This window comes from Myotis daubentonii, chromosome 15 (genome assembly GCF_963259705.1).
Source record: "Myotis daubentonii chromosome 15, mMyoDau2.1, whole genome shotgun sequence".
Classification (NCBI taxonomy): Eukaryota; Metazoa; Chordata; class Mammalia; order Chiroptera; family Vespertilionidae; genus Myotis; species Myotis daubentonii.
In genome coordinates, this window is record NC_081854.1 from 18,243,562 (window position 1) to 18,268,023 (window position 24,462).

The window sequence follows — 24,462 nt, forward strand, 5'->3', positions numbered from 1 at the left end:
AGACTGCGTGGGGTTCTGCTCAGGAGGGGGCGCTGCAGAGGGCACAAGTGGGAAGGGAGACCCCACAATGAGGAGGGGGTGCTACAGAGCGGGGAGGAGACCTGAGGCCCCTCATTGCGTGTATTCCTCCTGCCCCTCACCTTGGCAGAGCCATCCAATAAGACACAACGCACAGGTCCACAGGAGACACATCACAACCAGAGGCCGCACTCAGCACCACAGCCACGGTCACCCAGGTAGCCCAGACCCTGGGGACACACACATGCACCACTCCATCACACCCCCCCTCAGCTTGACCATCACAGTACCCTCACTCACACACACTGCACTGCCCCCTCACAAAACCTCAAGCCAGCCTCACGAACACGGAGAAATGAAATGCACATAGCACAAACCTCACACACCATCACACCACAACACGATCACAGTCACAAAGTGCCATGTAGATTAACACACCCCCTCGGAACACTACACCATATCTAGCCTCGTTCCAGCTCACATAGAGACCCAAAACCACGCCGCCCACAGAACCCACACATCCACACTCAGCGTCATCGCACACCACAGGCCTCACTGCCTCCAGACACCACAGGAGCCTTTGTGGACGCTGTGGCATGGTCACACAACATACACACACCATCACATATGCTCCTCCCCAGTATATCTGGGCATGAACAAAGGCCCACAGTGCCAGAATGACAAATTATGGTTGCTAATTGTTAATGACGGACTCACACAGCACAATAATTCACAGAAACATCACTCGATGCCATCCCACACACCTCCCATGCTGTACACACCATCTATTGGGGTGCTATTGTGTACACCTTTGTGGCACCTCCAAATACACCCCAACGTCCCCACCCATACGCCACATACATCCATGTTGGTATGCGTATGCACATACAGACACACAGCCGGCACCCATACCCCAGGCCTGCCACATACACCGGGACCCCAGCAGTCACCCACTGGAGCCCGAGGAGTCATGGCCTCCCACCACACCCCTTTTCTCTATGAGGAACGCTCCAGACTCTCCCTGAGGAGAGCAGAAGGAGCAGAGAACCTGTCCCTGTGGCTTTCTCAGAATGTGGGTCTCCTCTCCACCTATGGGAGTGTTCACAGGCAAGGAGCAGTGTGAGCCTGGTGTGTCAGTAGGAGGCAGAGAGGCAGTTCCTTGGCTTCTCCCAGCACCCAGAGCCTCAGCCCAATGCCCTACTCTGACCTATCCCCTTCCCTCTCTGCTGTCCCGTGTTGCTATGGTAACAGGGAGGCCGAATATGCAGCAAAGGAGGCTGGGCCAGCAGACCTGGCCTGTCTCCATGGAGACTGGGGAAGGGAGGGCACATTTTTTAAGCCAGGTATTTGGACCCCAGGCTCCTCTCCCCAACTCTGCCTCCTTCCTGGGGGAGCAAGAGAGAACCTGTCAACATATCTCCTCCCTCTCCTGACACCCTGGCCTGCAGGAATGAGCCAGGACCATGGGGAAGGGATGGAAAGACAGAGAAGCCTGGAGGTGTCTGGGTCCCAAGAGATTCTAGGTTCTCTCCTCCTACTCTCCAGCTGGGCTCGGGAAGCCTTGGTCCCCACACCCCACGCTAGACACGCACTCCCTCCTCAGGCACCACCCTGGTGAGACTGATGACTGTGCATGGTGCTCTGCGGAATTGGGGGGGAAGACTTAGGAAGGTCACAGGGATGGACAACGACAAGGGAACTCAGCACTAGAGACAGGGACACCTAAGAGGAGAAATGGACACATAGTCCAGGACCAGAGAGAGGCAGATACAGATGGACAAAAACAGAGATGAGAAAATGGATGGAGGGAGACAGAGCAACAGAAGTACTCATTGAAGGTGACACAGACACAGGGACACAGACAGTTAGAAAATTGGAGACACTCCAAGATAAAGACTGGAGAGACTCAGAGCAGAAATGGGGGTGGGGGTGAGACTCGGAAATGGGAAGAACCCAGAGATGATCAGCAGTGTGGTATTGGGACCAGGACTGGGAGAGACTAGAAATGTCTGCAAATGTAATCTAGTCACTGGACAGACTCACAGTATGGGCCAAGGGCAGAGACATTGATTAGAGTCTGTAAGAGACATGTGGAGACAACAGAACCATTGAGACACAAACTCACTCTCACACTTGTCCCTGAGGGCAAGTGTCTGATACAGAAGGGGCTGAATGAGGGTTGGGGGTGCTGTGTGATTGGCAGGTATCTTGGGGTGTGACCTGCCCGAGTTCTACCAAGGCAGGCCCGCCGGGAGGCAGAGCAGTGCTGCAGCCGGTCCGGTGCTGAACGGACAGCTCCCTGCTCTGGGCCACAGGGGCAGGGCCAGCCTCTCTCCCTCGCGCTGTCCCTGTTTGGCTTCGCTCACTGCTCTAGTCCCCTCCGGTCACCCTCTAGTTTCCTATGGCTTCTTGTCTCTCACCTTCTCTGATCCACCTCAATCCCTGCTTCTCTCAGCCCCAATTCCCAGGTATCTTACCCTCCCTGCTTCCTGTCTCCCCCTCCGCCCATCCCTCTCCTGCCCTCCATTCTCTCATCCTTTCACCTCATCTGCCCCTAACTCTCCTTCCCTATCCCTCTCTGCACCCCTCATTCTCTCTCCCTATCTCTCCCCCCCATCTGGGTCTCTTCCCATTCTCTCTCTCCCCCACCTCTCCCCTCCTACTCGGCCTTGTTTTGGCTCTCGCTGTGTGACCTTCACTCGTCCTTTCTCAGCTGCAGTTTCCACAGAAACCTCCAGCTGGGCGGGGGAGGGAGGGACAGAAAACAGACCCACCCTCTTCCCTCTCTGCGGGGATTTATCCTCCCTCTCTGGGGGCTGGGGAGGTACATTTTCAGCAGACACACTGGGTCAGCCACAGACGTTTGAGCATGGCCTCACGGATGTATGTACACGCACATATGCGCATGACTGCAACGTCGCCAATCATCCCTGCCTAGGCACACACCACCAGCACACGGCCCCCAGGCACCACCGCACTGAACAGTTCACGTGTCCTCCCCTCCCCCAGCCCCATCTGGTTTCTGTCTTTCTGCGTGTTTCCTGGTGTCTCCGCCTCTCCAGACTCCCGCATCTCTCTCCATCTGTCTCCGGGTCTTTGTCGCAGCCTCCTTCTGTCCTGAGAGGTCAGTGGAGATGGGCCAGCTGCTGGGACCCGGGCTGACCTGCTGGTTGTGGGCAGGGCCAAGGATGGAGAGTGCAAAAGTGACCATCCAGTCTGTGGTTTTGAGCAGACTCCCTGGGCGGTCCAAGCCTTTAATGCCCTCACGCTCCCAGGAAATGAACTCGGGGTATCCCCGGTTTGGGGGTTTTGTTCTTTTTTTATTCCAACGGGACTGGGGTGTGGCAGGGGGAGGGATGAGGGCCCAACTGACCCGCTCCCTGGGGGGTGTCTCATAGAAATTCTGAAGTTTCTCCCCCCAAAAAAGAGAGAAAAAAAGAGGCGAGGGGCGCCAGGGGACACCCTTCTGCCCAGAGGCCCTCCTCCAGAAGTGGGGAGCTGCGTCAAGTCTTGGGAGCCTGAGCAGTCCCAGGACAGGGTTTTCCTGGCAGACTGCTCCCTGCTCCCGGGGATAAGCCCGTAGTCCCCGGCCCCTGGAGTTCTCAGTTCCTGCGCTCCTCATGTCCGCAGTCGGGGGCAGAGTGCGGGGTCCGCCGCACACTCTGGCGACTCCAATAGGGGGCGCAGGCAGGCTCCGGAGCGGGCTCGCACTTCACCCGGAACCCAAGGCAAAATCGTGGCGACCGGCCGCCAGGGCACAAGTCCTGTTCTTCGATCGCAGGGGAGGCGGGGCGGCCAGAGCCTGGGGCGGGCCTGTCCCTGCGCCGGCATGGCCCTGCCCATGGTCACTCGTGCTCGGTGAGCTCGCGCGGGCCCGGTCGCGGCCGGGGCGGACTGGCGGCCTCAGCAGGGGCTCCCAGGCCACGCGGGGGCGCGCCGGTCCCGGACGTCCGCAGCGCCTGGATGCGCCGGCACTCCTGGCAGACGCGCACGTGGGTGCATGGGGTGGAGGCGAGGGGCCGGGACCCGCCTGGCGGCCCCGGGTCGTCCAGGAGGCGTTGAGGGCCCCCGTGCGCGCCGCCCGCGTCCCCGCCGGCGCCGGCCGAGTAGAGCTTGCCGTTGCTGAGGCGCATCTCGCGGACGGCGCGCAGCGAGAGCAGGGCCCGGGTCGGGGCCCCCGGGCGCCGGCGCCGGCGGGAACGCGACGTCTTGCGGCAGGACACGGCGTGCCGCAGCTCCTGCAGCATCTCCTGGCACACGGACACCTGCGGGCAGCGAGGGGGTCACCGGCCCTCGCTCTCCTCGCCACCACCCATTCGCCAGGCTCTGCGTCGGTCTCTCCCCTCCCCGCCACCCCAGCTTCTCTTCACACCCCCTCCTCTCCTCTCCACACCCCACCCCACCCCGCCCCACCGGCTTTCCTCACCTTTCTCCCCGCCCCACCCCCAGGCCTTTCATCTCCTTTCCCTTCCCTCCTGGTTCCTTCCTCTCACCTCTCCAGCTCTCTGCTCCAGTCTCTCCACTTTTCTCTCCCCTCTCCGTTCTTACGTGGGCTCCTTCCTGAAACTGCCCCTCACTTCCTCTCTCTCGTCTTTTCATTTTAAATTTTCTGCCTCTAGTCCTTCCATCTCCTGCCTCTGACTCATGCTGTCATTATTGCTAGGCATATATGTTGAGCACCTACTGTGTGCCAGGCACTGTTCTGGGCCGTGGATACAGCAGAGAACCAGACAGCAGTCCCTGCCCTTGTGGAGGTTATATTCCAGTGTGCAAGTGCAAAAAAAAAAAAGAAAGAAAGATGCAAACGCAGGTGGTATGTGAGCCGATGATGAGTGCTTTGCAGAAAAATAAAGTCCACAAAAGTGGTGGGGCGTATGGGTGGGGAGCGAGGCTGAATTTCAACAAGGGGCAGGTAGGGAAAACTCATAGAGAAGAGGTGTGCCCTGGAGCCTGGAGGGAGAGCAAGCAGCAGCCGCCCAGGAGGACAAAGTTGCGGAGGTGAGAGTGGTGGATGTTCAGGAACCACGATAATGAGGTGTGCAAGGGGGAGAGAGGAGCAATGGGGCCAGCTCATGGGAGGCCAGAGGACACTAAGGATTTGGCTTTTACTCTGAGTCGGATGGGAGCCAGTGGAGAGCTTGCCAGGGGGGATGCGGTGCTCTCACAGGATCATGGAAGTGTTGAGACTAGACCAGTGGTCGGCAAACTGCGGCTCGGCAAACCGCGGCTCTCGAGTCACACGAGGCTCTTTGGCCCCTTGAGTGTGGCTCTTCCACAAAATACCGGCTCTTCCACAAAATACCGACTTCTGCACACGGGCCACGAAGTTTCAATTGCACTGTACGTGCACGCCCGCACGTGGTATTTTGTGGAAGAGCCACACTCAAGGGGCCAAAGAGCCGCATGTGGCTCGGGAGCCGCAGTTTGCTGACCACGGGACTAGACTGTAGGGAGGCCAAGGGCAAGAGCAGGGAGGCACCGAGGCCGCTGTGGAGGCGAGAAAGGGTTGGACTCTGGGTACAGTATTTTGAAGGTGGAGCCAACAGGACTTGCCAAGAGATCAGATAGAGGGTGGGAGAGAGAGGAAGGAGTGGAGGGTAATGCCACATATTTTGACCTGAGCAACCAGAATGACGGCGTTGCCTGGTGGGTGGGCAGGAACCCCGCCCCGCGTTGGACACCTGCGTTACCTGTCTGTTAGACATCCACGTGGAGATAGATGTCCAGTACAAACCCTGGGCTCAGGGAGAGGTCCCTGTGAGATACACATTTGGAGGCGAAGGTAGGCAGCCCTCAAGATCCCACCCCCTGGTGTTCCCACCCTTGTGTCAGCCCCTCTGCCTTTGCGTCCAGGTTGCTGTATGACCAACAGAACACGCTAGGTCAGCTGACATGCTGGCTTCTGCCGGCTCGCGGATCACTCACTCAGGAAGGTCGGCTGCCACGCCGTGGACACACACAGCCCTGGGGCGGCCCCTGTGCGAGGAACTGGGGCCTCCTGCCAGCTGCCATGTGCATGTGTGCGCTAGTCGTGCTCTTTATTTTCTGTATCTCAGGATGTTTTGATATCTTTAAAATCTTGCTGACCAGGGAGAGACTGCCCTTCTCAGAGGGAGCCAATTCTTAGAGGTAGATAGCAAAGGGCTACCGGCCCACCTTCCACATGCCAACCAGCCAATCCCAAGTCCACACCCCCACCCACACCCTTCATGTACCTCTCACACATCAAGCTGCCCTAACTCACCTGGGACCACGCACCAGACAACTGGAGACCACTCCTCTAGCCCAGAGCCGGCTGACATGATCCAAACCAGCCAGTTCTAAGCTGTTGCCCTGCCTTGTCTTCCTTCAGAAACCCCAGTAAAGGCTCTGGCCTAGGCCCATGACACCCCACCCCCGCCACCTCCTTCTGCTTCTGCACAAACCTTGTGCTTCCCCATGTGGTGCTGTGTGGCACGGTGGGCCCCCTTCTCTTGGAAAATGTAATAAAAATATTCCTTCAATGGCATCGGATTCTCTGTGTCTTCACTCAATCACCTCCATAAATTAAAATCCACAAGTTCAGCCATGCATGCCTGGCTGGTGTGACTCAGTGTTGAGTCGACCTATGAGCCAGGTCATGATTCGATTTCTGGTTAGAGCACATGCCCAGGATTTCTGGCTCCATCCCCAGTAGGGGGCATGCAGGAGGCAGCCAATCAATGATTCTCTCTCATCATTGATGTTTCTATCTCTCTTTCCCTCTCTCTTCCTCTCTGAAATCAATTTAAAAATTTTTTTTAAAGCTACAGGGACATTTTGAGGCAGAGCCATCCCAGAAGTGGCTCCTCCCGCCCAGCAGAGTGTCCATGACCTCAGCCGAGACCCTGCGTGACCAGAACGGCCCAGCTAAGCTGCTCCCAGTTCCTGACCCACAGAAACTGAATTGATATGTTTGCTGTTTTAAGCTGCTGAATTTGGGGACAATTTGTCACATGGCAATAGATAACTAACACAGGAGTCCACAGCATGGAGGGTCTTACCATGAGGCTGATGGGATCACCAAGGAGAGAGGCAATCCTAGGCCCGCGCACAAGAATTCCCACAAAGCAGTGGCCAGGGAGGTAGAGGAAAGCGAGGTGGGTGGGGAAGAGTGGGTTTTGAGGACAGAATGATGGGCCGGGCTGAAGCCTATCGCAACCTCACGTGTGATGAGGCCTGAGCTTCCGACACTGGATTTCAGCCGTGGGGGCTGCCGGTTAAAAGAGTTGCTTCAGTGGAAAGGTGGGGGCAGCAGCTGGACTGGAGTGTGTCCGAAAGTGAATGGGAGGAGAGGAACTGGGAATAGCAGGGAGACACAAGTCTCAGGGCTGTCAGGGAAGAGGAGCGTGGCTGGTGGCTGGGAAGGGAAGTGGGCTTGAGAGGGTTTTTTGAAGATGGGAGAAATGACAGCACATTTGTATGCTGCCGGCCTTGATCCAGTAAAGAGGGGAACGGATGATGCTGAGGCAAGGAGAGAAGTGCTGGGGGGTGTCCCGGGGAAGACGAGAGGGGAGGAGATGGGGCCAGATGGGGCCTTAGCTAGGAGCCTGGACCTTCACCTTCATGGAGTAACTCCCAGGGCCGTGGAGAAAGTAGGCGGCAGCCAGATGTGGAAGGGGTCTCTGCACTTGTTCAGGAGAGCAGAAGCAAAGTCATCAGCCAACAGTGAGGATGGGAGGAGGGCTGGCTGGCAGGGAGAGGGAAGGTCCGAACAGGCTGGGAGGGCAGGGGCAGGAACAGTCTGGCAATGGAGGAGTGGGGCTGGCAGCACCCGAGGCCCCGGACATAGTGGGAGACCCGTCAGCAATCCAGGCTCATTCAGCTGCATTCTCCTCGCCTCTCTCCCCGTTTCTTCTTGCTTTACTACCTCTGCCTCTCCCCACATTCTCTCGCTGTGCCCCTTCCCACTCCTTTCCCCGGCATCCTCATTGCTGCCTCTGCCCTCCTCATGCCTGTGGATTCTCCCCCCAAACTGCTCTCTCCTCTTCTCAACCTCCTCTACCCCTGAACTCTCCCAGACCCCCTCACCTCCCTGGCTCCCCGGCCCCTCCTCGCGGCCTGTTTCCCTCCAGTGTGGCTCCCAGTGCTACAGTCTTCATGCCCCTCCGACCTGGATGCCACTGCTACCCCACACCCTTTGCCAACCTCCTCACCTCTTCGGACTCGGCTGACCTCCGCGTGGACCATATAAACTCCATGACGGCCACGAAGACAGCAATGATGAGGCCACAGATCAGCACAACGAAAATGCCGCCAATGTTCTCCATGCCCAGACCTGGGGGTCGGGGGAGAGCCAGGGGTTGAACTGTGCGGGCACGCGGCTGTGAAGGGTCTCCCAGGGGGCACACGTGCAGGCGGCTGACCTTTAGCGCGACGGTCCTCCTCCTTGGGACACCGGCTCCCCTCCCACCACTTGCGCTTCAGGATCTCCAGCCGGTTGTTCTCTTGGAGCTGCAGGATGGCCAGTGTGATCTCGTCCCGGAACGGCGAGCCTGGGCGGCACATGGGGCGAGCGACCATGGGGCCCGAGCCCTGCCCACCAGACCCCCACTGCTCCCTGTCTCCACTGTGTCCCCAGGGTCTGCCCTGTACACCTTTGAGTCTGACCACTGCTCCCCTGCAACCATGCCTGGCCACGCCCACTGCACCCCAGGTCAGATTGGCCGTGGCCCCTCCCTGCAGCCCCCTCTCATCCCCAGCCAGGCTCTTCTTCACACAGCAGCCAGAGGAACAATTTCAGAAACAGAGACCATGCCTCCCTCATACTTAAAACTCTGCAGTGGCTTCCTGGGGCTGTGAGGACAAAGTCCTCTCCTGGCCTACACAGTCTAGCCCAGTGGTTCTCAACCTTCTGGCCCTTTAAATACAGTTCCTCATGTTGTGACTCAACCATAAAATTATTTTCGTTGCTACTTCATAACTGTAATGTTGCTACTGTTATGAATCGTAACGTAAATATCTGATATGCAGGATGGTCTTAGGTGACCCCTGTGAAAGGGTCGTTCGATCACCAAAGGGGTCGCGACCCACAGGTTGAGAACTGCTGGTCTAGCCGCTGGCCAGGCCACTGGGGTTCCGCCACCCCCACGGCCCTCAGCTCTAGCCACACTGGCCTCCTGGCTGGTCCTCCAGGAGGCCCCCCTCACCCCCCCCCACCCCCCGGGAGCTTTCCCTCTGCCTGGGATGCTCCTTCTCTCAGTTCACTGAGCGCTCTGCTCATGTGGTGCCTCCTCAGGGGTCTTCTCTAACGGACTTTATTTAAAATGACACAAAGCGCTCTACTCCGTCAGTTCTTCCCCTTAATTTACTTCAGAGCAGTTGTCACCACCTGACATCACATTATAGAGCTGTGTTCACTGTCGGTTTGCTGTCTGTGCCCCTAGCAGAGGACAGGAGGGCGGAGCTTGCCAGCTCCCCGCTGTGTTGTCCCAGCATCCAGCACACGCCTGCACACGGCCAGGCAAAAGACCCCCAGCCACACCTCTCCTCTGCATGGCCCAACCCTGGACCACCTGTCTCCTCCAACCACCCCATGCCTACCCTCTCCTGTGCTCATTTCTTCATTCACTGCAATACGTCTTGAGCATCGACCAGTGCCAGGAACTCGGGATATGGGCGAACGGGCTGCTTAGCTTTTATCAGGCACCTACTATGTGCCAGAACCTTGGTTTATAGAACTGTATTCACGCCTCACAGTGATCCTGTGAGGCAGGTATTACCAGCCCCAGGGCAGGTGACACTGAAGCTGAGTTGGGGGGCAGAGGGAGCAGGCATTTGAATCCAGGTCAGTGACTCCAGAGCCTGTCCCCGCAAAGCACCAGGCCACACTGCTTGCCCGGCACAGTACCGACGCTGCTGCGAAGCAGCTAAGATTGGGGGTAACGTGTTAAACAGTAATATGTGACTTTCGCAGCAGTCATCAGCATATGAAGAGGTTTAAAAGCTAAAATGCCCAAATTTGGTGGCAATATTGGTGGTGAGCTTCCAGCACTGAGCCCTGGAAAAGCATGTCTAAGTCTTGCTGGCCGATCCACCCATTCTTCTATCCTCCCTCCGCGCCTCCACCCAGCCAGCAGTATCCATCAGCCATTTTCTGAGCACCTATTCTGAGCCAGGCTGTGGTTCTGGTGCAGAGAATCTGAAGTAATGAAACCAGGTCCTCACCCTCGAGGGGCCCTGGAGCCATGTGGGGAGGCACCAGCCTCCTGCCGTGTGCTGACCTGCACAGTCTCCCGCACCCCCAGCAGCCCTGCGGGGCTGGAACGGATTGCTCCGAGGCCCGTTTTCACAGGTTGAGGGCACAGAGGCTCAGGAAGGTGACATCACCTGCCCAAGGCCCTACAGCCAGGAGGCCCCGCGGCCGACCCAGCCTGTCCCAGGCCTGCTTGCCAAGCCCCCAGTCCTGCCACCACATACCCAGCGGCATGCCGATGCCGTAGCCCTTGGTGTCAAGGAGGCCCCCGATCTGGGTGAGGTTGCAATTGAGGCGCCGGTGGTACTCGTTCATGGTGGACTCGAGCAGGAAGGCATAGCGAGAGTTGAGGACGCGGGCGATGCCCTCCTCTGTGCTCTTGACAAACACGCTGGGCTGCTTCGACTGCATGTAGTTCCACATGCGCTGGTACGTCTGGTACCGTGAATTCTGGACAGAGTGGCACAAGGGGGAGAGATGAGGGGCTTTCCACCCGCTGCCCTTCCCCTCAACCCTGTCCCCTGCCCTCCAGCAAGTCTCCCTCAACCCAAGAGAGAGCGAGGAGAGCAGAGGAAGACAGAGGAGAAACCAGTTGGACAGACTGCTCAAGGTGCGGTCCAAGACACCCCACACTCCCCAGCCAGTGAGACCCCAAGGACCAAAGACTTGGGAAGAAGGGGTCACGGTCTAGTTTTCAACACCAGCCCTGGCTTCCCAGTGCTCCCAGGCCTTATTCATAGAACCTGGGAGTAGATGCTCAACCCTTAACTCTACTGGGGGCCCAGTGGTTCAGGAAGACCTGAGTCCATGCTGAATAGGACAGCTTACTTCCTATAGGCTGGGAATGACTACTCCCGCCCCGACCACCTGACGCCCGCCCTCCTGCACCCACATCTCCCTCTTTGATCTGAGGTCCAGACTCTGCTCTTCCTTGGTACCCCACAGACCCTGCCCCGTGGCTCGGCAACCTTCCAACCTTATTCCAATGGCCTCCCACCTGGGGGAGCTGGTCCCGCCACCCACCTGAGAAACCTGGGAACTCACCCGCTCCTTCTCAGCTGCTTACCCCTTCAGCCAGCGGCCACTGCCCAACTCCAGCCTTCTCTCCTTGTCTACTCCCACTTGTCTACTCCCAACTGCCCCAGAGGGAACGTCCAGCTTTTAAAGGGGTTACCCCTCAACCGTTCCCACATCCCCACTCACAGGGTCCAATCTCAGCCCTACCCTGGCATTCAAGGCCTCTGCAGTCTCTCATCCAAACCTCCTCGCCAGGCTTGCTTTCCTTTTGATTTCTTCCCACCACCCAAGACGCACTGGATAAGCTCCCTTCCCCTTGAAGGGCCTTCCCTCTTCTTCGCTGGCCCATTACGCCAGGCCTGACCCCCGCAGCCTCCAGGACCCCATTGGCCTGTCCGGCACTGATGTGGCACTGGATCCCGCACCTGCTTCCTTTCCCCTATTCCGTGGGTGAAAGTCCAGGTTTCCCAGCCAGACAGCAGACTCCTCATGAGAGCACGAGCGTGTCCTCTGCTCCCTGGCCTCCCGGACTTTCAGGACATTCAGGTCCTCTGACCCAGGAGGTCCGGCCCAGTCCCACCCTGAGCTGCTATGCATGGTGGGGACCCTGACACCAAGCCCAGACAGCTTCGGGGACCCACCTGGAAGAAGGTCATGGTGGAGCCAGCGTGGATGGTGCCATACTCAATGTTGGTCTGGTCCGCCAGGTCGTCAGCCGACTCCACAGGCACCTCCATGCGCTGCACGGTGAGGAAGGCGGCCAGGTTGGCGGTGTAGGAGGAGATGATGATCAAGGTGAAGGCCCACCTGAGGGGCGGGAGGGGTGAGCTACAAGCTGGAGTCACCCTGCCACCCTGCCCGTGGCCATGGGTCCCATTGGTGGTGCCCCTCAAGGACCTGACAGTTAGAAGGCTCAGTGACTGCTGATTAGTGGGAGACTGGAGGCCTAGATTCTGGAGCCAGCCTCTCTGGGTTTAAATATCGCTTCTAGAGACTTCCACTTCCAGATACAGGAGAATAAGGTGGTCTGGGAGTATTCTCCCACCAAGAAAAACTAGAAAACTAGACAGAGACAGAATATAGAAAAACAATTAAATACATAGGACAACAGGCATCACAGGGCTGTGATCCCTGAGGGGAAATAAATAAATGAAGCGAGCCTTGGCATTGCCAAGGCTGCGGGTGGATTTAATCACAGACTGCAGTGCCAGGCAGGAAGGAAAGCCCAGTCTGGCAGTCTCGCTGAATTGTGGAGATGGAGATCAGAATTCAAGACGGCTGGGATTTGCGGGATAGAGTGCCTAAGGGGAGCGCTGCACAGAGAGGGCTCCAGAAGTCTCACGGGGTCCCCTTGAGTCTTTGGCTGAATATCAGTCTGTTCGCACAGGGTGAAATTCCAGACAGAACAACTTTCAAAGAGAGAACAATTCCCAGGGCTGCAAATCTTTTGAGCTCCCTCCAGCCAGAGTTGAGAGATCTCATTGGATTCATGAGACATTCAGAAGAGACCCCAAAGGACAACACATTACAAATAGAGTCAGCTTAGCCCTAGAATAGAGGCCATGCTAAACCTGCACCAAAAGAACAGGCCTGGAAAGGATAAAAATAATCTAGAAGTAGCTTAACTGCCTGCCAGAAAAAGTCTAAGACTTGTTTGAGGCGTACTTTCAACAATGTAAACAGTGTGAAATTCACAACGTGTGTTATCCAATAAAAAAATTACCAAATAGCCGTGGCTGGATCGCTCAGTTGGAGCGTCATCTCATGCACCAAAGGGTTACAGGTTTGCTCCTTGGTCGGGGTGCGTATGGGGGCAACCGATTGATGTTTCTCTCTCATCAATGTCTCTCTCTCTCTCTCTCTCTCTCTCTCTCTCTCTCTCTCTCTCTCTCCCCCTTCCTTCCTCTCTCTCTAAAGTCAATAAACATATCCTTGGGTGAGGCTTTAAAAAAAATTACCAGATATACAAAAGCAAAGGAAACTGTAACCAAGAGTCAAATCACTCAATTGAAAAGACCCAGAGTTGACAGAGAGGACAAGGACATTAAACAGCTATTATAAACATGATCAGAATGTCAAGGATATAATGTCAAGGATGAGCATAACGCAGAGGAAGGTGGAAGATATAAGACAGAGTGAGAGGAACGTCTAGAAACAAAATATACGACACCGAAGAGGGAAATTTTACTGCAAGGGATTACACAGATCAGACGCTGCAGTAGAACGGAACAGGGAATTGGGAGAAAGTGAAAGGATCTATCCAAAACGAAGCACAGAAAGGAAAAAATGACTGACCATGAGCACGGAGCCTGAGTGGCCTGAGGAATAATATCAAGTGATCTTACATGTGTGGCTGGAGTCCCAGAAAGACGAGAGACAAGGAATAATAGAAAAATATATATTTGAAGAAGTAATGGCCAAATTTCCCCCCCCCCCCAAAATTTAATAAAAACAAAGGTACAGATTCAAGAAGCTCAATAAATCCTAGTAGAATAAACAGACATACACACAAAACACATCAAGGCACATTATAACCAATTGCTGAAAACCAGTGATAAAGAGAAAATCTAAAAAGCAGCCATGAGTGGGGAAATATATTAAACACAGAGAATCAAAGATAAGAGTGACAGGCTTCTTGTCAGGAAGTATGCAAGCCAGAAGGCAATGCAACAACATGCTGAAAGGAAAAAGCAACCTGCCAACCCAGAATTCCACATTCAGAAAAAAGACCCTTCAAAGAATAAAACACACTAATGAATTTTTCGTGCAAACAAAAGCTTGGAGAACTAATTGCTAGCAGACCTGCACTTTAAGAAATGCTAAAGGAAGTTCTTCAGGTAAAAGGAAAATACTAGATGGAAATTTGGAAGTACATAAAGGCATGAAGAGCATCAGAAACGGTAGATGTGTGGGTAAATATAAAAGACATATTCCTCATTCTTAAAATTTCTCTAAAAGACATTTACGGTTAAAGTAAACACACACAGAGAGAATGTACTGTGGGGTTCGCAAAATAAGCAGAAGTAAAAACATAACAACAGTAGCTCAGAGGACGAGAGGGAGCTGTGGAAGCACATTGTTGTAAGGGTCTGACATCTTCTGTGAAGTGGTATAATGTTACCTGATAGTACTTTGTAATAATAAAAGATGCATATAAAAAAATAAAACAAAGAAGTATAGTAAGTCAAGAGCAGAAAAAGCAGAATTTTAAAAATCTCAATAAATCCAAAAGCAGGGAGGAAAAAGAGAGAATTGGGAACAAAGAACAGATGGGACAAATAGAAGAAAAACAGTAAGCTGGCAGATTTAAACCTGACCATACCAACAATTACAAGAAAGGTCTCAATCAGGGGTTGGCAAGCTATGGCCCACAGGCCAAATCCGGCTTGCCATCTGTTTTGGTACACAGGCTAAGAATAGTTTTCACATTTTAAAATAATTTAAAAGAAAGCAAAAAGAAGGGTCATATATCATGACACATGACATAAAATCCAAATTGTAGTGTCAGTGTCCATAAATAAAGATTTATTGGAACACAGCCACACTTACTCATTTGTGTATTGTCTAAGGCTGCTTTCACGCTGCAATCAGAGTTGAGTAGTTACGACAGAGACTGCATGGCCAGCAAAGCCTAAAATATTTACTATCTGGACTGATAAAGAAAAAGTTTGCCAATCCCTGCTTCAAGGCCTAAATATAATACATAAGGAGGTTGGAAGTGACAGGATGGGGGAAAGATATACTCTGCAAACACTAAGCATAAGAAAGCATAGCTATATCAATATTACAGGTAACTTCAGAACAAGGACCGTTACCAGGAATAAACAGGGACATTATAATGAGAAAGAGATCAATTCATCAAGAAGACATAACAATCCTAAACACTTACACATCTACTTATAGAGCTTCAAAATTCACGAGGCAAAAACTGATGCAACTAAAAGGAAAAATAGATACAATTTCTCCACAATTACAGGTGGAGATTTCAACACGCCTCTCTCAATAATTGCTAGAAGAAGTAGACAGAAAATCAGCAAGGATGCAGACGACGTGAATAATGCTATCAGCCTACTGGCCCTGACGGCCATTTACCTTCTATGCAAGTGCACACAGAATAGCTATCAGGAAAGAACGTATTCAGAGCCACAAAACAAGTCTCAATAAATTTCAAAGGATTAAAATCCTACAGAGAATATTCTCTGACCACAATGGAACTAAACGAGAAATCACTAATAGGTCTCTGGAAAATCCCCAAAGCTGGCTCCATCACTGCCTAGCTGCGGACCTGGGTCACCAGTGAGGTAAGTACAATTGTGGCCCTCCTCACAGGGCTGGTGAGAGTTACATCTGTGCAAGTGCCCACGGGGCCCAAGGGCAGTCAGTCTTTCTTCCCTGGCCCTGTCTGTCCTACCACCTGGGAGAGAGGCCAGGCTTCCTGCAGATGGTACAGCTCTGAGAGGGCCTTCCAGGCCACACCTCCTCCAGCAGGTAATATTGAAAACAGCCCTGGCCTTAGGTTGCTGGTGTGATTTCAGGTCAGGGCACATGCCCTGGTTGTGGGCTCGACGCCCCCACCCCTGTAGAAGGCAGCAAATTGATGTTGCGCTGTCGCATCATGTTTCTCCCTCTCCCTTCCTCTCTCTAAAAATCAATAAACTATTCTTTTTAAAAAAGTAATGAAAACAGCAGCTGCCCTTTGCTGAGCACACGTGCACAGCACTGTGAAAGGCGCTGGGGTGGGGTGGAGAGGAGGATAAGAGAGGAATAATACAGCCTCCTGCAAACCAAAACCAAAACCCAACACACACAGACCCAGTCTGATACCTCCTCTCCGGGAACCAAGTCTCTCCGAACCCACCACACCGGGCAATGTTGTCATTCACATAAGACAAAATTATTTAGTGCTCGGCAGACACCAGGACCACTAGACCAGTGATGGCGAACCTATGACACGTGTGTCAGAGGTGACAAGCGAACTCATTTTTTTGGTTGATTTTTCTTTGTTAAATGGCAATTAAATATATAAAATAAGGATCAAAAATATAAGTCTTTGTTTTACTATGGTTGCAAATATCAAAAAATTTCTGTATGTGACACGGCACAAGAGTTAAGTTAGGGTTTTTCAAAATGCTGACACGCCGAGCTCAAAAGGTTCGCCATCACTGACCTAGGCCCTGAAAATACAGCGTGGCTGACTGGTGGTGGGATGGGGGTGGGTGAGAAGAAGGGGCCACTCACTGTGACAGAGCAGGGGAGCCAATGGGGAGTTTGATTTCAGAGTAAGGATGTGAGCTCCGTTTTGGACAAGTTGAGTTTTAAGGAGGCCATCGGGCACCCAAGCAGGGTGGGTAATATGGCCCCGGAAGCACAGGGCAGGGGGCCCCCCTCAGAAGCTGCCCGTTTAGGTGTGGAGCACTCTGATGGTCAGAATGACGGAGGGGGCCCCTGGTGTCAGTGGCCGAGATCAGGTGTCTGACAATGCAGCGAGTCTCCACAACAGGGGAAATCCGGACCGTGATTATCTGAGCCTATCTCCTCGGTACATAAAAACCAAAGTATTTTTACATGTTACAATAGAAACTAAAATTTTTAAATTTTTAAAAAATCCTCACTCAAGGACATTTTTCCATTGATTTTTTAGAGAGTGGAAAGGAAGGGGAGAGACAGAGAGAGAAACATCGACTGGTTGCCTCCCACATGAGCCCCAACCGAGGCACATGCCCTTGACCGGAATCTAACCCAGGACCATACAATTCGTGGGCTACGCTCTATCCACTGAGCCAAACTGGCTAGGGCAGTGGTCGGCAAGCTGCGGCTCGGCAAATCGCGGCTCACGAGCCACATGTGTGGCTCTTTGGCCCCTTGAGTGTGACTCTTCCACAAAATACCGACTTCTGCGCATGGGCCACAAAGTTTCAATCGCACTGTACATGCACGCCCGCACGTGGTATTTTGTGGAAGAGCCACACTCAAGGGGCCAAAGAGCCGCATGTGGCTCGCGAGCCACGGTTTGCCGACCACTGGGCTAGGGTAAAACTGAAATTTCTAGAAATGCACCTATTACTTAGATTGAGGAAGAACTCGGTGCTGCTTTGTTTGAAACTTCACCAAGAACTGCTCACCATTTTGGGAAATTGCATCTCTGACAGCACAGCCCTGCTCGTGGTACCTGAGTCACCAAGTCAAGACACTAGGACCAGCTGCATCCATAAACCGCCACCTTCTCCTTTATATTCGTACAAACGCACTCATTCACCGACTATTTCAGTGTCGTCTCAGGTGTTGAAATAATTGTATTAAACGGCCTCACTTCCTGTGACTACACATTCGCATCACACGCAGGCACCTGACTGTTGCAGCCAGTCTTCTAGCATCGTCCCACCCAGCTATTATGCTTCACTAGCCAGCTGTTTCATCATAAATCACTTCCCTTTTTCTCCTTCTGTATTATAATTAGGGCGTTTTATTGCTTTGTTTTAAATCACATGTATAGGTAGATAGATTACCCTTGAAATTCATCGGGGTGGAAAACATTTGTTGTAAACAGGACGTCACTGATGTGGAGGGAGGAAAGCCATGAGATGCAAAGGTGAAATGAAACAGGATCCAAAGATGCAGGTGGAAACTGGGAGGAATCAGCAAAGGGTTTCTAGCAGGATGGTGGGAACAGGGGGTATTGGGCTTATCAATAAAGGGGTCCCGTGTGACCCCAGTGGAGATCCAGATACTGGCTAGATCTGAGGTTTGGGGGCTTCTTGCCAAGAGGGTGTGAGGAAAGGGCAACTGGACCTGAGGAGGAGCTGAGGACAGTGGCAAAGGAGCAGCCAAAGACACGCCTGGGAGCCTGCCTAGGTGAACTGATGAGAAAGTAGGAAAGCGGAAGGTCCAAGGACTCATGTCCTGGAGTGACCGCGGGAGAGCCTGACCACTGACTCAGCTCAGAAACTGACTTCCACGGCGGAGCCGTGCCGAACACTGACCAGCCCTTGGTGTGGCTGTAGGTGGCTGTGGCCCCACTGGACACTGGTGACGAGGAGCCCCGGCAGTGGGTCCTGGCCCGGTTGCTGCTGTTGAGGCGGCAGCCAAGTCTGACAGGGTACTGGCACCTGCACCCACCACCCCACCACTGGCCCTGACCTGCCCAACCATCGGGCCAGGGTCACTTTTGAAGATAATAACCACCTGTGGAAACATCTTTTGAACGAGCCAATGTGTGGGAAGACTCAGGGTGAAATGAGAGTGAGCCAGGTCAAAGGCTCTAGGGAGGGAGGATGTGACTGGGGGTTTCCTGGTGACAGGGATGGGCATGGGCGGGGACTGCCCAGCTGGGGAAGCCAAAATGGCCTGCAAAGAGGAGGTCCCTGATTCCCAGCCACCTCCTCACACACGTGCCTCCCCAGGCCTATCTGGAGTGCACCTCCCTCTCCGTGGCACAGATGCCTGTTTCAGGCTTTAGGACTCAGCCTGTCACCTCCTCAGAGGGTCCCCCCAAGCACCCCGTTCTCTACTGCTCTCTCCCTGCGTCGGGTTTGGTTCCTCACTACCAGTGTCTGTGCATCTCATACGTCATTACACTGAAAGTACTAATGACTTTCACTTGGGGTGCACTGTAGGCAGAAGGAAGCCCCCCTCACAAGATGTCTACACCCCAATCCTTGGATCTTGTATGTTCCCTTACAGTGTAAATGGGTCTTTGCAGATGATGAAGTTAAGGGTCTTGAGATGGGGACATAACCCTGGATTGGCCGGGTGGGCCCAGTGAAATCGGTGTCCTTCTCAGCAGCAGGAGGAGGTCAGAGACAAAAAGAGAGACTTGAAGGTATTTGCTCTGGCTTTGAAGATGGAGGCAGGGGTCATGGGCCAAAGCATGCAGGTGGCTCCTAAACGCTAGAAAAGGCAAGGAGATGGGCTCTCCCAGAGTCCACAATGGTTCTCAACCTTCTTAATGCTGCAACCCTTTAATACAGTTTCTCATGTTGTGGTGACCCCCAACCACAAAATTATTTTCGTTGCTATTTCATAACTGTGATTTTGCTACTGTTATGAATCGTAATGTAAATATCTGATATGCAGGATGTATTTTCATTATTCGTGACCCACAGGTTGAGAACCGCTGCGAAGAATCGGCCTGCAGACACCTTGATTTTAGTCAGTGAGATCCATTTCAAATTGCTGACCTCCAGAACCTTACATTGCTTTAAGCCATTAAATTTGTGATTTTTGCAGGAGCACTAGGAAACAAATACAGAGTAGAAGACTTGAAATGAAGCAAATCCCAACAGGCTGGGAAAAAGCCATCAGTACTCAAAAGTTTCGAAGCCAGTGGACCAAGTGAATGGCAAACAAGGCCATCTGGTAGTTAGTCCCTCTTAGCTGGGAGAGAGAAACACCTGCTACCATTACAGTTAGTCTTGAATTAAACAAGTTGGGAATTAGACAACATCTTTGGCACATACGCTTGGCATGAAATATGATGTCCCTGTGTTTATGTATCTGTTCACTTATTTATTCTCGGCTCCTCTGCCTCTCGAGGGCTGATTCTTCACCCGAGTGCCTGACCGAGTGAGTGTGCAGGAATTCTGACTGAGAGGAGGCGAGGAAGGGGTGCTCCGTGAGAAGGCCTGATGCCTGGGACTGCCCTGGAGGAGTCACCAGGGGCCTAGAGAGCAGGGCTGGGGCTGGCTGGTGAGTGGCACTGGGGCCAGCTTGGCCCTGCCAGCCCTGCCTCTAGCCGACTGCATGCTCTGTAGTAAATCGCTCCTTCTCTCTGGGTCTGCCTTCTAACAAGCCAGGAGAACATGCTCTTCCCTAAGCAGTCTCCTCGGGTTTCTGTGGGTCTAATGAGGCAAAGGAGGTGAAAAGAGTTATATGATCTGCAACAAAGTCCAGGTGCTACTTGGAAGACGGGGAGCAAACTCGAGTGCTTATGGAGGCCAGGCCAGACGTGACTGGAGGGGGAGAGGGGACGAGGCCGAAGGAACAGACAGCAACGCCAGTTGGAGATGCCAGCTGAGCGCCACCAGAGCTGAATTTTCTAGAAGAGAAATCTGGATTTGTGAGTGAGTTTGCCCAATGTTTACATGTTGCCTACTAATTTTTTAAAAATTTAAACTGTGGGCCAGACACCATAAGTTGGTGTCCGCTCTCTAACATGTAGCTTCTCAGAGCTTGCCCAAGCTACCGGGTCCCCATAGGACTTGAGGGACCAAGTATCCCTGTCTGGGCCTTGGCCTCAGGATAGTGAAGGATGTCCTGGCTCAAGGATTCTGTCTCTGTGACCCCCAGAGCAACGTCTGAGACAGCGACAGCACTGGTACCACTCTGATCGTGACCCCTCATGTCAGCAGAAGCACTTTTCTGTAATAGCCTCACTGAATCCTTACACCCTGAGCCATGGGCGTTCTCATCCCCATTTTCCAGATGAGGAGACTGAGGCAAGCAGAGGAAATATGGCCTATCCAAGGTCACACAGTGAGTGAGTGGCAGAGTGGGGACTCAGCTCTCCCCACCCCATTCCCTGGCACACAGCTGGCAGTGGGGACCAGGGATCCAACCAGGCCTCAGAGTGACCCCTCCCAGTCCCAGGCGGCAGACAGAAAGCCTCTCACCAGACTCCGCTGACGCAGCGAGTGGACAGCGCCCGGGGCATGATCTCCGAGCCCTGCTGCATGAAGCCCCCGACGGGGAACCAGAGGCTGTTGCCCAGCGTGTACTGGTTCTCTAGGATGTGGGGGCGCGCCCGCAGGCATGGGTGTGGGTTATACCACTCGTAGGGGCTCAGCCTGCAGAGAGAGACGTGGTGGGGGCATATGAAGGGGGCCGAGGGGGGGTGGAGAGAAACAGGAATGAGATAGAGCAGCGTGATCAGGAGAGATGTGGGAGAGACAGGAAACGGAGGGAAAAGGGACCAAGATATGAACAGAGAGACACACACACGAGAAGGGGTGGGAAGAGAAACACATTGAGAGAGAGAGGGGCAGAGAGACACACACCGAGATGGAGAGACGCAGAGAAGAGGCAGAAAGAGACAGACAGAGAGAGACACAGAGAAACAGAGAAAGACAGAAAGAATGGGAAGGGGAGCAGCCCAGAGAGAGGGCCACAGAGCAAGTCAGAGCCACCGGGTGAAATGCAGAGACAGGGCCAGGACGGGAGAAGGAGGGTGCAGGGAATCCAAGGCCCCGGGTGGAGGCCGAGGATGTGCAGACAGAGGACAGAATGTGCAGGTCATCGTGGGACCCGGCTCCGGCCTCCTCCCTGCCCCCTCTTCCCAGGCAGCAGGCCGTGGGCTCACCTGGCAGCCAGGAACAGGATGCAGCTGACGGCCAGGTAGGCAAGAAGCATGAAGAGCCACACAGCAGGGGAGAAGGGGTCCAGGAAGGAGAAGTAGCCAGGCTTGCGCCCCTGTGGGGAGAGGGAGTGAGACCCCGAGCCACCCTGACCTGAGCTGAATGCCAACCCCTGCTCTCCACCACCAGCGGCCCATGAGACCAACTGGCCCTGCCCAGGTCCAGCCCCTGCCTCCAGCCTCCATGTCTCCACGGGAACCGTACCATGTGCACTCGGTAGAGGATGCTGATCCCCAGGGTCATGAAGGGTTTGGAGAAGTCGATGACCTTTTCCCGCTCAGCTGTGATGGTGAATGCAGCCACAGCCAGGTCTGCCTTCTGCTGAGGGGAAGCAGGGCGGGCAGAGGGGTGGGCAGGGAGACAGACAGGCAGTCAGTCAGGGAGAAACGCACAGAGAGCAACTAAGAGAGAATATCAGAAGCCGAATGAGGCCAGGAGCGAGGACAGGAGGGGGCAGGAGCCTGGACCCCCGTCACCTCACATCTGCTGGAAGACGCTCCTGTGGCCTGTTTCCTGCTCAGCTGCCCTGCCCCTTTCAGTCCTTCCCACCCCCGTCAAGTTCATCACTAACGTGCTGCTTTATAAAACCCGCCACTGACCCTCATGCCCCACTCTGGGGTCCTGGAGAGAACCTGGGATTGGTGTTGAGATGCCTGCACGCCGACCCACTCAGGACCCTCTGGGGGCCTTGGCTTCTGTCTTAGTTCAACAGCAACATCTGTCACATGCTTCCTCTGTGCCAGGCTCCATGCCAGACAGAACTGCATAGAGATCACCCATGTACTCCTCCCACCAGCTCCCTCAGGGCCACTACTAGCCTGTTCTGTGGATGGGGAAACTGAGTCTCAGCGGGTCAAAGGCACTAGCGAGTAAAGGCAAGAGCTATGGCCTCTACTCCCCTGCCCCTGGTGGACACTAGCAGCAGGTTCAGTGCCCAGCTCAACTGAGATCCTGACTTCGGGGTGGTGGAGCTGGGGTCCAGGTCTGACATGGGGAAGGGTTGGGGTGGGGCTGGGTGAGACAGAGAGAAGGCTGGGGCTGGCACACCTGGAATCCCTGCTCCAAAAGAGCCATCTCGCTCTGGCCGAAGTGGACGTTAGCTGACCTTTGGCTGTGGGCAGACACAGCTGGGAAAAAACCTGGCACTTCTCATACCCTCCCCTCAACCCCCAGACACACACACACACACACACACACACACACACACCCTGCACATGTGAGCACCGTGCACAGTCACGTCTACACCACCACCACTGTGAGCTCAGCACGCCACACCCACACAGGCTGACCAGTGACGCACCACCCACACAGACGCAGGCAGATAGATGCACGCCCTGCCCTGTACACAAGTGTGGGGAGGAGTGGAGACACACGGGAGAGCAGGCATTGCCAGAGGCATAGCGCCCACACTTGCACACGTGCCCCTCACACGCGTACATACATGATAGCCCAAGGGGGCTGGGAAGGGCCAGGTGCGGAGCAGGGATCCCCAGCTCTGCCCTGAGCTCTGGGTGACTTCAGGCAGGGGCTTCCACATCTATGGGCCTCTGTAAAATGGGGGTGAGGGCTGGGACCCAGCACCCAGGATGTCCCTTCCAGGCATAATGACTCTAGCAGAGACTTCCCTCTGGGGCTGAAATAAGAGTCAAGGTCCTGGCCCTAACAGTTTGGCTCAGTGGATAGAGTGTTGGCCTGTGGACTGAAAGGTTCCAGGTTTGATTCTGGTCAAGGGCATGTACCTTGGTTGCGGGCACATCCCCAGTAGGGGGTGTACAGGAGGCAGCTGATCGATGTTTCTCTCTCATCGATTAACTCTCTATCCCTCTCCCTTCCTCTCTATAAAAAATCAATAAAAATATATTAAAAATTAAAAAAAAAAGAGTCAAGGTCCTGTAACTCTGGCCCAGGGGTGATATGCACTCAGCCCGCAGGAGCTGAGACTGACAGCACATGAGGTAATACAGGCCCCGGCAGAGCCCAGGTGGCGAGAGAGGCACAGATCCAAAGGTAACCACAGACAGAGAGAGGTGGCACAGGCTGGAAACAAAACCGAGGACAAGGAGAGAGCTCGTGGGCCCAGAATGAAATGCAGGGTCAGGCCTCAAAGACAACGTGATGACAGAGAGAGAGGACAGACCCAAAAGCTAAACCAAGAGGAGAGAGAGATGGCACAGGCCAACAACTAGCCCAGGGCGAGGGAAAGGTGGCACCGCCACAGTATGACTTGGAAGCGGAGTGGCACAGCCCCAAAGAGAATTCAGAGGCAGTGGCGTGTGGCAGGGCCCAGAACACGGCTGGATTCGGAGAACACCCTTGGGAATCCCTAGTTGTTGAGAGTAAGGAGTGTTTCCCCCTTTCTTGTGCTACTTTTATGACTAACATGTGAATTGTCTAGAATAATCACAGCTAATACAGGAAGCCAATTATTTTATGCACCCAGGGAAGCTGTGTCCTGGCAAGGCCCTCCTGGGGGCCCGAGTCCCCATTTCAGAAAGCAGGAGGCAGTGGCATTTCAGAGAAGGGGTCCAAAGGACGCGGGGGTCCCCAGGCCAGGCGCTCAAGAGCCCACTTCCCAAGGCCTGCAGGGCTCCGGCTCCTTTCTGTTCCATCCCTGGCTCGCTCACCAGCCTCCTCACCCACTCCTGAGACCTGGCCTCAGGCCAAACCCTGGGCCGACAGCTTCTTTCCCGCATGCTCCACGTCTCCTCCCGTGGCAAGGGCAACGGCTCTGCTTCCAAGGCACTCCTGCGACCTGCCCACTTCTCTCCACCTCCACCCCCAGGCCCAGACCACCGGTCTTTCTCCTGACAACAGCATCAGCCTCGCTGGCTTCCCTGTGGCCACTCATAACCCCCAATCCAAAGG

At 54.3% G+C, this 24,462-nt stretch overlaps 1 protein-coding gene across 3 annotated transcripts in view; it reads right to left on the reverse strand.

Annotated features, from left to right (window-relative positions):
• Positions 1-3,243: 3,243 nt before the first annotated feature.
• The window catches only part of GRIK5 (glutamate ionotropic receptor kainate type subunit 5), a 55,632-nt gene continuing 34,413 nt past the window's right edge, over positions 3,244-24,462 (reverse strand). For 2 of the 3 annotated variants that reach the window (XM_059666386.1, XM_059666383.1), the window contains 8 exons: positions 21,802-21,918; positions 21,543-21,652; positions 20,857-21,030; positions 11,890-12,055; positions 10,456-10,681; positions 8,403-8,531; positions 8,193-8,314; positions 3,244-4,283 (listed from right to left, as the gene is read on the reverse strand). In XM_059666386.1, the coding sequence (XP_059522369.1) occupies positions 3,864-4,283; positions 8,193-8,314; positions 8,403-8,531; positions 10,456-10,681; positions 11,890-12,055; positions 20,857-21,030; positions 21,543-21,652; positions 21,802-21,918 (1,464 nt within the window). In that variant the 3' untranslated portion in view covers positions 3,244-3,863. The remainder of the gene's footprint in view (positions 4,284-8,192; positions 8,315-8,402; positions 8,532-10,455; positions 10,682-11,889; positions 12,056-20,856; positions 21,031-21,542; positions 21,653-21,801; positions 21,919-24,462) is intronic. The other variant, XM_059666385.1, reaches the window with a different exon arrangement.